General features: G+C 39.5%; 1 protein-coding gene across 2 annotated transcripts in view; it reads left to right on the top strand.

Annotated features, from left to right (window-relative positions):
* LOC149274067 (paladin) overlaps positions 1-10,076 on the top strand; it is a 61,383-nt gene extending 51,307 nt beyond the window's left edge. For both annotated transcript variants that reach the window (XM_089505855.1, XM_089505854.1), the window contains exons 18-19: positions 670-825; positions 9,927-10,076. In XM_089505855.1, coding sequence (XP_089361981.1) covers positions 670-825; positions 9,927-10,076 — 306 coding nt within the window. The remainder of the gene's footprint in view (positions 1-669; positions 826-9,926) is intronic.
* Positions 10,077-16,810: the final 6,734 nt, after the last annotated feature.

Genomic DNA, 16,810 nt, shown 5'->3' with positions numbered 1-16,810 from the left:
GACAATTGACGTGCCAGGACCGGCATGTCAATCATGAGGCATTCAGCAACACTGAACTCCCACCCCAGGACGCGCCGTGATTGCCCCATAGAGCGGTCACAACCGCCACTGCGAGTGATTTTGCCACTCGCAAGATGGCGGCGTCCTTGGAGTCCAATGGAGTTGAAGAGTTCTCAGGAAGGTCATAACATGTCCCTTGTATGAAGCTCTCAAAAACAGTGTTCTTAAGCATGGATTATTGGCTTTAATCATGGAATATAGATCACATGGAGTAATGTATTGTGTATATGGTTACATAGTTACATTGTTACATATTTATATAAGTTGAAAAAAGACATGTGTCCATCAAGTTCAGCCTTTCCTATATCTGTTAATTTGTTGCTGTTGATCCAAAATTAGATATTTTTTTGCAACCAATCATGATCTCTGATCATTTAATATATTATCATAGGTCAGATTTTCTAAACAAAATTGTATTCCATTTTAAACTTTCCAATGGATTCCTTGAAATAAGGAATAGTGAACTGATATACCATGCTTAAAATATTTCAGTACATTCTATATGTGATTTTGGTCAGTGAATGTTACTACTTGTGTTTTATAATTGTGTGTGACAAAATCTCACATTTTATCCATCCATTACTAATGAGTTTATTATTTCCCCCCCAGATTAAGACAGCCAAAAATGTCAAAGAAATGCAAATGCTCCAACTAAGAAGCCTTCAGTACTTGGAGCGATACATCTACCTAATCCTTTTTAATGCCTACCTGCACTTGGAGAAGAAGGAGACTTGGCAAAGACCTTTCAGCACTTGGATGTATGAAGTGAGTACAATTTTTATATGATGAGAGCCAAGAAAACTCTGAGAAACCTTATAGGTGAACAAAAACCCATTGTACTCGAATGCTTGCCATGGCAGGACAGCACTACTACAGTTGATCAGGTATTTGTTGACCAAAAATACAGAGTCTATGCCTCTGGGTATTGAAAAGCAAGGACAATTTAAAGCACATTATACTTCGGAAGCCCACATAAAGGTTCTTACAGATTTAAAAGCGCAATGATACAATTTAAGAATGGGTATATAAAAAAAGTGCATCATGAGGGGATCCAAGGTGAATACAATGTGCTTATCAACACATGATAGTGAAAAAAAGTGTGCCCCCCACACACACTCATCACAGTGCCGAGTGCCCCAGCGGATCCATGCTAGGGGATGCTATAACACCTCAGGGTCTCTGACGCCATCCCTGAGGCCAGAGGACCAAGCTTTCCCTCTCTCACAGGTACTCACTTGATCTTAGCCAAAAGGCTGAGGACGACAGCTGTTTAGTCCTTAATGGGACTCGTCAGCATGAGGTTGTGATACTTTCTTAATACTTGAAGCTTGGGGTAGCACAATAAATGACTGAGAACCACGTACAACTGCAGAAGGAGCGAGTAGAGGGAGGCATGTCCGACTGCAGCCTCGGCTCCTCAGATATAGAAAGTCGAAAATACTTACGAAGATGGACAAAGGGAAAAAAGGCCAAATACTGACATCCAGAAACAATTTACCAGAAACGTAATTTCTACAAGAGAGCTACTACTCCTTCTTTTCAACCCTCCTTTTCTTTTAATTATGCATATTATTCCTGTAAAATCAGGCATTTTAGCCAGCTGGGTTACTGGTTATACTTCTCCACTTAACAAGCCAGGTCTACTCAGTTTTCAGTTAGTAGCTCATAGTGATTTTATCCCGCTGTAGATAATATATTACACAGTCTAATTTCCAAATTAGATTCAATTAACCATTTCATTTCTAATTTTATACCATAACAAATAAGTTTTAAAACCTTGGTTATAGTTTGTGGCGTGTTTTTTTTTTTTTTTTTCTTTTCTTAGTTTCTACCCGTGGCAATTTTAATGACTTTTCCTTACATGTGTAATTAATTGTGCCATGATCCCATGTAAAATCCTCTCCCTGTGCTGTAAATATTAAAACCTTTGCAGATTTATGTCTGTCACTATGGCATTCAAAAGGCTTCAATTTAAACAATGCAAGACTTCTGTTGGTTTGGATAACCAAATCAGAGTGGGATTCCTGGCTCTTGGTATGTGTTCACAGTGGGGGGGGGGTCTGTACTTTGTCAGTAAACACTAGTATTTCCCCATTTACAGACAGCTGTTGTATTGAGATCACACATACAATTTGTTAACTGACAGCCCCTTCATTAACTTCTCTTCCATCTCACTCTGCCCCTCCTACAGCTGCGTGATCTCAGAACAGTTACCTTACCATTCCTTCCAGGAGAATTTAGATCCTTATTAGTTCTTCTTTTGTCTCCATGTTGTCTGAACTATAAAATGTTTGGCCCCATTCTGTTTTTGTTGATGCGTTCTCTCTATCTTCATAGTTTGGTCAGCTGCTTATGAACAGACGAAGGTGGAATTTACGTGCATTCTTTAATAAATAACTTTAGCAAGGAACCCAATTCCTAAGCATAGGCTTTCCGGTTCTCCAGGCTTTTTTCTTTCACTTAAGCATAAAAAAATTTACAATACATGATAAATCTTTAAACTGAAACTGTGTACATGTTGGTGTTTAGTGTGATAGACTATTTTTTTTCCAGAGCAATCACACTGGTTGCTTGTCCATCACAGACTCACTTTGACAAGGTCCACATATATGTCCCTGCAGGTGCTTCTGCAAAGTATAAATACGTTTGAGACACATTTGTGTGTTTGATGATGTGACCAATCAACCCAAGTGAACCTTACACATGTCGTGCAATATGTCTGTAGCGTATAGCTTCCAGGTCATTAATCGCCATTTTCTCGATATAGTAGTACAAGGAAACCAACTTGTTTATTTGTCGGCATATTTTTATTCCAGTATGTATATCTCAGACTTGTGTTGTAGGACCTGGCAGTGTATGAAGGCTATTGTAACCATTTGAAGACTACACATGTTTATATAATGCAAACATCATATACTTAGTCATAAGTCTGTTGGATGATTTTGTCTTAAAGTCAGTCAAGATATACTTGATTGGTAGGTTTATATCATGTTATTGCTAATGCATGTGTTCTGTCATTGAGCCATAGGGGAATCTCTTTAGTATTTGAGGGAACCTGACCCACAGCTGCCTTAATATTAGACATGGGAATTGCTCCTGTAGTTTGTAATAAAAGCTGAGACACATTCCAAGCTCCTCTAATTAGTATCTGCTATAAAGTGGCAGTGACTAGGTTCAGTTCTCTTAATAACTGTTCTCTCTCTAGCTGAGGATTAGCTACCAGTGGAGATAATTCCTTCTTCTTAACTGGTGAATATAATTGAGAACGAGGTGTACCCCGCCTCTCACTCTGGACATATGGTCCATGTCTACTAAAACTATTTGGTATTATAGGGGCTCTTCCTAAAATGATCTGACATTCATCATAAACCAGATTAACAATGGTATACCGAGCGGAATTAAAATCAGCATCCTCAAACTCAAATGTAGGAGTTTACAGAGCGACTCCATTTGGTCCAGCATCAATATATGAATTAAGCAGCATCTAGCTCCTAATCCCAAGGGACCATACTGTATTTCAAGTTACCAAATCTCAATTTTATACATGTGGATAGGTCTCACATTCAATAAATTAAGTTGTGAGCACAATTATAAGAGAGGACTGAAAATTAAATTATAGTTCTTTATTAAAGATCACAAAAATTACATAAATCCAAAATTAAGCAGAGTGTAACATAGAATGCCTATTAAAATGCCCAAAATTTGTTCCACTAACATTTAAACATACAATATAGAAGCAAAACATTGTTATTCTGCTTTAAGGCTTTTGCAGCAAATGTTCGTTTTTTGTTGTTTTTTTCAATTTGCAGGTCTAAAGTAATTTGTTGTATATATGAATCTTATCTCTGTATGTGTACGTAATGTACACAAAACAGTATATATGGGGAAAACCATGCACTCAGAGTTCCGTTTTCTTTTCTTCTTTAATATGTTGCCGAAGCCATATTGGAGATTTGCAGATTTTGGGTGGTGGGAAAGCCCTGACCCTCCATCTCACTTTGCATTGCTAACTCGTAGTGGCATGGTTTATCTCCTCACTGAAGATGAAAGCTCGTCTGCCAATTCTGCTTAATCAATGCAGACTGGTTCAAGCAGGAGTAGAGGCCACGTGTCTTAAAATGAAGTCCATTTTTTATATAAATTTGTAAACATGAGTAATTGTCTGTTATTTGTACTTTTTATCACTCTTATTATTAAGGGATGTCTAGAATGTCAGAGAATTTTTTTTCTAATTTGCTTGCTTCTATGATTGTGAGTGAAGAATAGCCAAACCCTTATTGATTTGCTTTCTTATGGCCTTTGTTCATAGACAAGTAATGTAACACTGACCAATGAAGCGCCTTTGAACAGGTCATCCCCTGTAAAAGGGAAGGCCGAAGATAAAATATGGTGTAATATAGCCCAAATACGAGACTAAAATGGTAAAAACAATCCTCTCCACATCTCATTTCTCATAAAATTCAGGAGTTGGACAAATAGACTGAACGCTCCCTGGCCATCTGAGCTGTCTACAGCTGGGCAGGAGCTCTGGTTCACCTGAGTAATGATGCTGCTCAGGGGAAAGCATTTCCCAACAAACCACATGCCAATATGAACACAATTTACAGATGAAGCTCTTCCACTGTGAATCCCTATACCTCTGCCCACTGCTTGAGATTAGTCTCTCATGTCTCGTATCCCTCTATCTCTGCCTGCACCTGGGGATGAGGCTCTGTGTACCTCTATCTCTACCCGCTGTTTAGGCTTGCATACTTTCCTCTTGTATTTCTTAACACGTAAAGGATAAAGGCCAGAACCCAATTAAAATCTTTAGGAGCAGGATTGGGCCCCAACAAAGATAGGCCAGCCCTCAGGCTCCGTGTGACCTGATTTGGTCCTCATCCCAGGTGGTGGTATGGATTGGGATGAGCGGAGAGGAAGACCAGATCCCAGCGCTGCCACCAGCATAACTGAACCAAGTAGACAGTCATTGCCACCTCCCTCACACTCTGAGCCATCTACAGATGGTAAACCACTTTGTTTCTCCAAAGATGCTGCTCTCGCAAACAAATTTCCCAATGAACCGTACCACCAGAATAGAGAAAGATGCCAGCTTGTATTGGCATATGACAAGGTGATTATGGGTAAACATACAGGATATGAATAATTTCATTGTCATTATGAATAGCTATTGAGGGTGTTGAAGGGGACTGGAAAGTGTTCCTTTTAAAGTGGTTAATAAATTCAGACCATAACATGCACAGGGGTCAATCAGAAAGGTGCCTACTATTCGAATAAAGGGAATTTGGGGTGTGGGGCATAACTACACACATGGCTGTTATCCAAAGATACATTATAACATTATTTATCGGCGTATAACACACACTTTTATAACTAAAATATGAAGCTAAAAACCCTACCTGCGTGTTATACGCCGATTAATCCTAGAGCTGCATGATTTACTGCCACGTCTCCCTCACTTCCGGTCCTGGGTCCTGTTATACGGTATATGATATTAATACAAAAAATGGCAACATTAAATTAACAGGACCAGGTGCTGTTACCAGCATCTCCAGCTGTAAGATCCTGGCAGAAAAAGAAAAACTATTGTATTTGTTTAAACCTCAACAAGCCAGATATATAAAGGAATTTTATAGGTACTCCTACTGCGTACTGACAAAGAACTATATTAATTAGCAGTATTCACCATCACATTTACACCATCTTTAATTATGTTCTGTGATCAGCAGTGTCATTTTCTATTTACCAAAAATCTGGATACATGGGATCGGAGTATTCATGTCCAATTGTACAACAATCTGTATTTACTAACAATTCTGCCTAATTTATTTCTCTCACGGTTACTAAGTGGAACTGTATGTTATGGGCTGTTAGTCTAACACATTCCTTATTTTGGAAAGATGCTTGCCTTACAGGAAACTGCTCTCTGCAGATTTTGTAGTTTCTGCATGAAAGAAGGTCTTTAAACTGAACTCCTATCAGTCTCGCCCCCTTAATAAACTTCTGCACTTTCACTGACAACAAGGAAACATTGTGGCATATGCAGCACACTGCCAAAGATAACACAAACTGTACAAAATATAACAAACCCTTCAAAAGTTTCTTAGAAAATTCTGAAGCTCCACCAGGCGGAATGCAAGAGCTAACTTGTACGTGCTGTATATGTCAAGTCATATCCTAGCAGGATAGACATGTTTTTTTGTACACGTGCATATGTTGTAAAGTAGGCATTTAGTAACATACCATAAGAGAATGCTAATATGACTGAGAATAGTGTTTTTTTAAATAGTCTGAAAACTGTGAAAGAATGCATTCATCAGTTTTATAAACTCACATCTTAAAGCAATAAGATATCCATTCCTTTAATATGCAAAGGATCAAATGCCATTTGACAGTATTACGCTGTAACAATTACACAGCTTAGTTAAGATATGGGTTTCTTAGTATATTTTTTACTACCTTACAACTGTCACAAAAATTTATAGTTTCAACAAAACAAAAATACATCGTTAAATGATGAAAAACATGAAAATATAGAAAACTTGTCAAGATCGTTCTTTTATTTGTCCCTGGAAATATAGAGTTTTCTGATGCATGATGCCCTTTTACTTGTGGTGGGAGCGAGGGTGCTATCTACTTCCCATTGATTTAGCTGAGATGTGTCTAAAGTAAACAAAGTATGATGTATAAACCATTATCCCCACCAACATACTTGATATTTTTCTTTTTTCATATCTTTTTTGCTCATACAAGTAAGTACATAGGTCTGTATTACAATAGGCGAGTTAGGACATGTCCTTAAATCTGTACATTCTTTAGACAATGATGTAAAGATACTAATAGTTTATTATTAAACTATACTGATCCGTAACATTTTACCACTTACTGTGGTTGGGCCTTCATAAAAGGGACAGCCAGTGAGTGCCAAGAAAACACTCCCACACACAGGATCATTAAATATGAAGTTTAACACACCTCCTATATGGAAAAATAGCTAGAGGTGGGGAGAGGGGTAAACGCCCCTCTTGTCCCTTCACAATCTTCCCTACAACTCACTGTTCACTGAATAAATTCCAATTGCATAATAGATTAGTGGTTGACTATTTTCACTGGTACCATATTAATAGGATCTGTACCAAGATTTAACTTATTCAATAAAAATCTAAATAATAATAGCCTCCGTGCCATGGGCTCCTGGAGGGGACTGAGTCCCAGCCTCCTTCCTACAGACTATGGGCCCTGGTATGTTTCTCAACGTAAAAGACTCTAAAGACTGTGGAGCTTGGACAGATTTGGGGTTCCTGGAAGGGGGTTTATGGGTGTTTTACTCTCCATCGGGTCAGGACTTACAGGATGGCTAGTATGTGTACCTGGATCTGATAACCAGCACGTTTCAGGCAGAAGTCAGGGAAACGCCTCTGTTTACCATCCTCCCCACAGACTACAATAGAGACCCCTTACTGGGCTGAGGTGGGCTGAGTGCAAATACTGAGCTGTGTGCAAAGGAGGACCTGATGGAGAACTTTGCGCGGCTTGTTGTGTCTATTGTATGTAAATTACCCCTTGTACTGTTTAAATACCCCCGTGTTTTCAAATAAACTGAGTCCTGTTTTCACCTCGACATGATTGTTGTCTGATGCTTGGGGTGGGCCGCTATGATAACTTATTGTGCTTTTCAGGACAATAGCCACACTGTGTAGCTCAGCTTCGGCTAGCCACAGTGCCAACGCAGCGACGCCCCCCTTCTCTCTACAACGCTGGTTCTGTCTGGCGCTGAAGGGGTTAATTGTTGGTGTCCTGGCAGGAGGAAGCAACGTTTGGCGGGAGTACCCAGTCAGGGTACAGGGCTTCCCACCACAATAGCTTAAATACCGTATTTGCTCGATTATAAGACGAGGTTTTTTTTCAGAGCAAATGTTCTGAAAAATACCCCTCGTCTTATAATCGGGGTCGTCTTATAATCAGACCTCAAATAGGTCTGACTATGAGACGACTAAGATCCAGATCCCCCGCAACTGCAGGGGACCTGGATCCGCCTGTCTCCCCTCCCCCCCCCGCCCCACTTACCGGTACTTCTGAGTCCCCCGCTGCTAGCCACGCCTCCTTCCGGCTGCAGCGTAAGTGCGTGGGATCTACACGCTGCCCCGGCTACATGATAGGGAAGTCAGAAGCACCGGTAAGTTTGAGGGGGGGGACGGGGGAGTGTTAAATGGGGGGCATAAGGCATTTCTGTAGGCAGAGTGCTCTGTGAAATGCCTTTTAACCCCCTTAATGCCACTCTGCCTCCAGAAATGCCTTTTTAACCCTCTATATGCCACTCTGCCTCCTGAATGCCTTAAACCTCCCTATATGCCACTCTCCCCCATAATATGCCTTTTAACCCTCTAAATGCCAGAGTGGCATATAGGGGTATAAGGCATTTCTGGAGGCAGAGTGGCACATAGGTGGTCAAAAGGCATATCATGGGGCACAGTGGCATATAGGGTTAAAAGGCATATGGGGCACAGTGGCATTTAGAGGGTTAAAAGGCATATCATGGGGCACAGTGGCATATAGGGGGTATAAGGCATTTCTGGGGCAGATGTGCATAACTGGGGGGCAGGTTGGAAAATGGAAGGAAATAAAACCAAAATATATTTCTCAATCATAGCTTTTATAAAAAAAAAAAAAATAGTTTAGATGAATTAACATTTACTAGTAAAACTTTTTTCCTATAGGGTCGTCTTATATTCAGGCTTTTTCTTTTTTTCCTAAATTAATATTCAGATTTGGGGGTCGTATTATAATCAGGGTCGTCTTATAATCGAGCAAATACGGTACTTTCTTGGCCAAACAAAAAGTAGTGGATTTTGTAATCTAGTATTCATATTATACAATGGAAAAAGAGAACAATATTTTGCCTAAAATTGCTACCGCAATGTAAACATGACCACCCATAATAACCATAATATCTGAATTGCATTTAAACAAATTTATATATGCATGAAGTTATGTATTAAATGTGTTAATCTTTGTGTAACCAATACACCATTAATTGAGAAAGTAACAGTCTCTGAAATAGAGAGATGGTTGCAAGTGAACTGACCAAGGAGAAGAGACAGGAAGCATGGCTGAGAGGGGGAGTGATACCTATTACTCTAATGTGGCTAGTTGCCAAAATCTTTCTGTAAACCAACCAGTCCTCCACACCCTCTCTTCCTGGTGCCTCCTCAAGTCTAAAGTGGGACTTATTTCTGAAGCAATGAAGATTATAGATGGGAGTTGTTACTTTCTCAAGATCTAGAACAGGGCATCTCATTCATAACACTGAGGATGAATGTGTTGGATGCAAACATGCAGACTCCTGCTCCTCATTCTATGAAAGTAAAACACTTCACTGATTTTTTTTTTTTTTCTTCTGCAGTTCAAGACAGCTTTGGCTACAAACAAGAGCTCTGTTAATAGTTTTACAAAAAACTACTTAACGTTCGTTACCTCTTTACATATTAGAATATTGGATTAGGTTTCTTTACCAAGACTGCTAGTTCTCTACCTGTTTAAACCCTATACTTCCCTTAACCTAAGATAAATATCCTAAAAATACTGTTAGAATCTGAATGTACCACCACTAAACTATTTCCATATGGGTTGAGCTGAGATAAAAAAAATTCTATACCTAATATGATAATCTATCTACGTATAATATCAACATTAATTTGTTCCTCCTGTAGTTCTGCTTTTGCACAATCACAAGTACAAAACTCTGAAAATCCAGCTAGCCAATGTAATGCATCACTGGTAAATTAAAATATTTCAGATGATAAAGTGTTAGATGACGTTAGAGTCTTTTGTTGTTTGCTTTAATATGCTTATTATTGTATCTTCAGGTGGCATCTAAAGCCGGCGTTTATGACCTACTAAATCAGCTTGGATTTAGCGAATTTGAGAACCCTGAAGACCAGCCTTTGTGCCGACTGCGTTATCGCTGGCAACAGCAAAATGCTAACACTCTGCCATTCCGTGGAGAGTTTATTTAGAACACAAATGACTGATGGACCAATAAGATGACCAATTTACTTAACAGAGAGCCATTTTGGAGCTTGAGAAGACTGCCTTAAGGATTCAGGACGGAAACAAAAACCTTCCACCCAGAAGATGCCTAGCGGAATTATTATAATCACTATAAATATGCATGAAAAGTACTGGTTACTTTGTTGGAGTAGGCAGTTAAGCATTGTATAGTTTCTAACAGGGTTATATCGTTATTTTCCATTCCACCAAATCTGCTGTCACAATTGAGCTATATACCCTCTATTTTACAACGCTAACACTGTGTACTGTAGGGTTATTAGTCATTGCTACGATTGGGTTATTATATCAATCTTTTATTTAGTTTATCCCTCAATGACACGTTTACCTTTGCAAAAGAGTGTATATTTAATATTTTTACTTATCTAGGTTGAATATGTTTAGAAAGGGTAGGCCAAATATTCTGAAAGGCAGTAAGGCGGCTAGGATTTGTTATATCACCTATTCTGCTTTGTATTGTAGTGTGACTTGCAAATGTGTGAAAGTAATTCTTATTTCATGAAGCAGGAATAGCCTGACTCTTTAATATGTTTGTAAACTTTGCTCATGAGGAAAAAACATAAATGTAACAAAGGTTTTCTAATATAGGCATAGTCTGTATTGTGAAAAATAAGATGGACTAATATACATATATACATACCTAGAAACAGTTTTTAATGAACTATAATACAGGTTTTGTAGGGGGAGTTTTTATTATTTTTATTTTTTGCTTATTGTACAGAAATGTTTAGTGTCCATTAGTTCCAGAATGTATGTATGTGTCTATATGTATGTATGTATGTATGTATGTGTATATATATATATCTATATAAAGATATAGATATATATATACATACCCACACGCATGACTACTACCCACATACCACTAATATTAGGTAGTCCAAGTAAAATAATAAATATTTAAATAACTTGATTTATGCATTTCTAGAGAAAAAAAATGCATAGGGATGTGCCTCATGTTGTAATGTATTGACATTGCACTTCAGGATCATTTGAGGTGAAGCTGAGGAAGAGGAGCACTTTGTCACAAAGTCTACGGTGGCCCCACAATTCTGGGAAATGAGGTTAAGAGGACAGTCTATTCGAGATCACAGTGCAGCGGAATTAGGAAAATTTATTATTTTTAAATACGTGTAGGTAATTGTATTTTTGTATAGTACATGCTTTTTATATTAAATAACGGTGACAACTTCCGAAGAAATGTAAACCAAGAGGGACACAGTTGTACCACCTGAAGATATTTGTGACACATGTGCCATTTATTTTCAAAGTACATTCTTAAATTCAGATATGGACTGGGCTTGGAAGTAATGCTCTGTGTCCTCGTGAAACATTGTTGATGTAACTTCCATAGAGGCATATTGTGTAATATTAGTTCTAGGTTAAGATAATGACCCCACTGCCACAGAGAAGCTTATTCTTGTCCAATCCATGTTGTCTGATTATCAAATTTACATAAAAGGTTTTTTTAAAAGGTTTTTTTAACAGCTTTTGATAAGCTTTTTTTTCCAGTTATAAATTTCAGACATATATATACATAGGTCTCTGTAAACAGACTAAGAAAATACATCACACAAAAACACAGAATGTGGCAGAGATCTATATGAAAAAAAATAGCTTCACAATTAGTTTGGATCAAGCAAAGCATTCTATTACGGAATATGTCAGAACATTTTTATTCATGTTTGAATAAATGTTCAATTTTGGTATATGTGTTGTTTTCTAGGAATTTTAAAAATGTAAATTCTTTATTGACTTGTCTGTATATCCAGCTTCATGTGCGAAATGGACGGAATTATGCTGTACAGAGTCTACTAAAAGCATATAAAGTGGCATTACTTTTGTATTTAATAGAGCTACTGGATACACATACAAGAAGGAATGGCAACTTATTATTTCTTTAAATATGCACAGTGCCTTATAGCCTTTGCCTACACTGATGTCTGTTAAGTAACAATAAAATGTTTAAGTATTGTATTTCTTTAGACTGAATAAGTTAACTGTAATTTATGAGAAATGTTTAATGCAGAAATATAGGTTATGGGGGAAAAGGTATGGAGATAGGCCATTATACCTGGTTATACACTTTCAAACACCGGTTTGGTCCTTTACAATACTATTGTATTGTCACATATTACAAAGGGTGATCTATATTCTGTATATACACCAGATAAACATACAAAAATAAAACACACATATATTAAATAATGTTTAAAGATGTTATGATATGCTATTGATCTGTATTATAGTGAACCCTGGAATGTTTTTCACATTCTGCTGCTGTACAAGGTATTGTTTTAAAGTATTAGTGTCAAATAATGCTAGTTGGCCAAATTATTAACAGTACATGAACTTTCTCATTGGTCTTCTGTTCTTAGAGAGGAAAATGAAGGGAAAGGGACTCAGAGAAGAGAAATCAGAAGACATCTAAAACGCGTGCTTCTCTATGTCCAGGCAAACGCCATTAGCAGACTTAACCAGTCACTATTGACAGCAGTAGTCTCAGGGGGTTGAAAGTTAGGCATTGTAGTACTGCTTCTCAAAAAGGTAGTAGAGCAGACTTGGCAAACTACAGACTGTGGCAGTAGTTGGGAAATAAATGAAAACCATCCTAAAGGAAGTAATTACTAAATATCTGGATGCAAATTGTTTAGAAGATCAGAAACAGCATGTGTTTACTGCAGGGAGAGCCATCTCTGAGTACCTTGGGGCCCTGTATGACAGGTCATTCTGTCACAATGCCACTCTGACTCCCCAACTTACCAATGCATCCCCAGACTCCTTGGTGGACATCTGCATAATGCGCGTAGATAACCTCTGCTGCTGCTCGCCACTTCCGCTGGAGCTTCTATGCCGGCACTCCGGAGCGTCTGGCGATATGAATTGCGCATCCCTGATCTAACCCCGATTATAGGCCACACCCCCACTTTAAAGACTAAAAAAATTGCAGCCTATAATCGGGCCGATACGGTATTATCTTTTATTTACAGTATGCCACAAAAGTGAGTATACCCCTCATATTTTATTATATCTTCATGTGACAACACCGAAGAAATGACACTCTGCTACAATGTAGTGAGTGTACAGCCTGTATAACAGTGTAAATTTGGTTTTCCCATCAAAATAACTCAACACACAGCCATTAATGTCTAAACCGTGGCAACAAAAGTGAGTACACCCCCTAAGTGGAAATGTCAAAATTGGGCCCATTTTCTGTATGGCCACCATCATTTTCCAGCACTGCCTTAACCCTCTTGGGCATGGACGTCACCAGAGCTTCACAGGTTGCCACTGCAGTCCTCTTCCACTCCTCCATGATGTATGGAAAAACAACAAATTCTGGGGTTACAGCTTTAAAAGTACTCTGTGAAAAGAATAAAAACCACAAATGGTGCAATAACGTTTAAAAGGTTTAACCCCTTCAATCCCAGGGGTTTTTGGTACCTCAAAGCCCAGAGCAATTTTGCCATTTTTGGGGTATGTCGGTTTAGGGATGATTCTCTTTTCCTGTGAATAGTGTACCCATGTAAACTATATATTGTTTTTTCAAGGAGAGATAGAGCTTTCGTTTGATACCATAGTTGGATGATTAGCTGAAAATTTAGAATGAGAAATTTAGTGAAAACTAGCGAAGATTAGAAAAATAAACTAATTTTTTTTTACATTTTCCCTCTGAATCCTCGCAAAATTAGGTAAAGTGATGGAAAATCCCCTCCAAGTTTATCAATTCAGCTGTCCTGATTTCAGAAATACCTAATTTATATAGATTTTCCAGACTTTCCCAGCACCAGGGAGCATACTATTAGGTGTACAATTTTGTATAATTTTTATGCCTATGGCTTAACGGGTTTGGGGGTTGTGAACGGGGGCAGGAGGGTTATACTGGCTAGATGTTATGCTAGGGCAATGGGATGTAAGGTTTTTTTAAGAATTTTTTTTATTATCTTTTTTTATATATTTTTTTTAAATTTTTTTTACATTTTTTTTATTTTTTATATATTTTTTTTTAAACAGTAATGGTTAGAGGTCCTCCTAGGGACCTCCTGAACATACCAGTGATGTCACAGTGGCATCACAGCTCATATTATAATTTTTTTTAGTATTATTTATATTATTATTTTAATGATTTTTTTAATATTTTTAAATGGCTTAACGGTTTTTTTTTTTTCTGCTTTTCCCCTACAGGACGGGAGGGGGAGTGAGAGAGATGGTTTCTCACTCCCCTCCCCGCGATCCCCATGCACCGATCACACTGTGATCTCTATGCAGGTCCTCACAGACCTGCATAGAGATCGCAGCGTCTCTGTGCCTCATCGGAGGGCAGGATATCCCCGCAGGGGATATCCTGTCCTCCGATGACCTTCCGGGTTACGTCAGCAGTGACGTAACCCGGAAGGGAATGCCCGATCGCGTGTTTGCAACTGCGCGATCGCGCAGTTTACCGGCAACAGCTTACCGGCTTTCATGCCGGAAGCTGTTGCGGGAGATCGGACAGCAGAAAGCCGGCAAAGCCGGCTTCTGCTGTCAGTGGGGAGTCCAGGCTGTCAAACGACAGCCCGGTCTCCCGTGCAGCGGCAGGGATGTGTCCCTGACGCTGCACGAAGGGCTGGACGTACCGGGACGTCCATAGGGGTTTCTTTGTGGGCGTTTTTTGGACGTCCCGGTACGTCTATAGGGGATTGAAGGGGTTAAAACAGCCCTCACTGGTTGTGTCACACTCACAAGATTGTAGTAGGTACTGCGCCTTTAAGATAACCTGTATCTTAGGAATCCTGGAGGTTTGCTGGAACTTTTAAAACCACCTCAAAGTTTTAAAAACCGGTCCTCTGCTGGATACAAACGAATGGCAGGCAGGGTATCATCCAAAAGTTCTTTATTTACAATAGCCCATTAAAACACTTAATGCTTTAAGAAACTAAGTCCAACGTGTTTCGTCATATACATCAGGGACTAGTTATAATGCATAAGCTAACAAAAAAAAGTTATACAGGCTATATATATATTGTAGCAGAGTGTCATTTCTTCAGTGTTGTCACATGAAAAGATATATTTACAAAAATGTGAAGGGTGTTACTTTTGTTAGATACTGTTGTGACGGGCCTCAGGTACCCCGGCTGTGTACACCCGTCAGTTCTTTGTTGCTACCTCCCGGAACCGCAAGGGTTAACCGCTCCCAGCGCTAGCCGATACTAGCGAGGAAGGCATCAGGAACTGACTCGGTCTCCTCGATGTAATAGTACTGTAGCCCGCCAAGGCGTAGCCGAATACAGTGCTGTAATTGTCCTGAAAAGGACAATGAGTGATCCAGCGAGCCCCTGAAGCAAGGAGAAAGGCCGTAAATCACACCCACATATCCCCGCCCTGCCCAGATAGTCCGGCGCCACATTCGGGCCACCAACCACCGCCATATCCGCATACCCTTACGCCGCCTTTCTTGGGGTGATCCTGGGGTGCCGATGGATAGCTTGCGGTCCTGAGGATATCGTGATCGGCCAAAGGGACCGCAGTTCAAAATTTCCCCTGGACGGACCGTGCGATATACTCTTACACTCTGTTACTGTCTCTTACACTCTCGTAACCACGCCGGTCAACCTCCGCTCCCCTGGAAGTCCCAGCGACCGGGACTCTACGGGAGGTTCCTTCTCCGAATGGTTCCTGGTCCATACCCCACCATCTGTGGGTTAATAGCATGAAAAGGGTGCATTGGTGTGGTCGATGGCATCCGGGATACGAAGGGTTTAAGTTCGTGGGCAGGACATGTGGAATATGGACAGTGGCGGCATGTGAAGGCGAACAGAGGCACAAACAACAATCGCAGATATATAAGAATCACAACCAATGATTATTAAAACGGCACTTATTAACCCAGGGTTGTGAGAACTGTATATAGCACCAACAATTTACACAGTGCTTCTTACAATACAAATATTCAAGGGTATGACAAGACTAGTGTAGAATTGACAAGAAAAACAAACCGATACACTAGGTTCAGAGAGCCCTGTTCGCAAGCTTACAATCTTGATGATGCATATTTACAGAAGGTACCTCATGGATCAGTACTATCAGTACTATTTTTTTAAAATATTTTTATTGGTGATATTATAAAATGTCTGAATGGAAAAGTATTTCTTTTTGCAGATGATACAAAGGTCTGCAACAGGGTAGACATTTCTGATGGAACATGGCAAAAGGCAAGGAATTTAAGATAATTAGAAGAATTCAGTTTAATGTTGATAAATGTGAAATATTGCAGAGGGACTTGGGAGTAATTTTTTCTTGAAGGGAGTGTGGCTAGCCAAGCTCTGAAATAACAACTTAATCTCCTGCAAAGACCCTGCTCAATAATTGCACTTACCCCCACTGAGTCTGCTATGGGCAAATCTAAAAAGCTCCTGGGTGATCAAGCTAGGCACTTCATTGCAGAGGGAGTATTGTGCCACCCTAGCATTACTTACCGCTGCTTAGGATGATTCCTCATCCAGACCACCACATGGAGGAAGATACATTTTGGGCCAGGAGAGCTTGGGCCCTAGACGTACTTCATCAACTCACATGGGAGGACCTCCATGAGATGTTCTGGTCTCTCCCCACAAAGGACGATTTCAGCACCTTAGCTATTGAAGCACTGATGGTGCGTGAGGGAATGTCGCGAACTGGGGCGGCCATTAGTGACCTGAACAAA

This window comes from Sceloporus occidentalis, unplaced genomic scaffold (assembly GCF_023333645.1).
Source record: "Sceloporus occidentalis isolate IW3139 unplaced genomic scaffold, rSceOcc1.0.p SCAF_350, whole genome shotgun sequence".
Taxonomy (NCBI): domain Eukaryota; kingdom Metazoa; phylum Chordata; class Lepidosauria; order Squamata; family Phrynosomatidae; genus Sceloporus; species Sceloporus occidentalis.
Note: the sequence above shows the minus strand (reverse complement) of the source record. Positions and strands in the feature narration are given on the sequence as shown.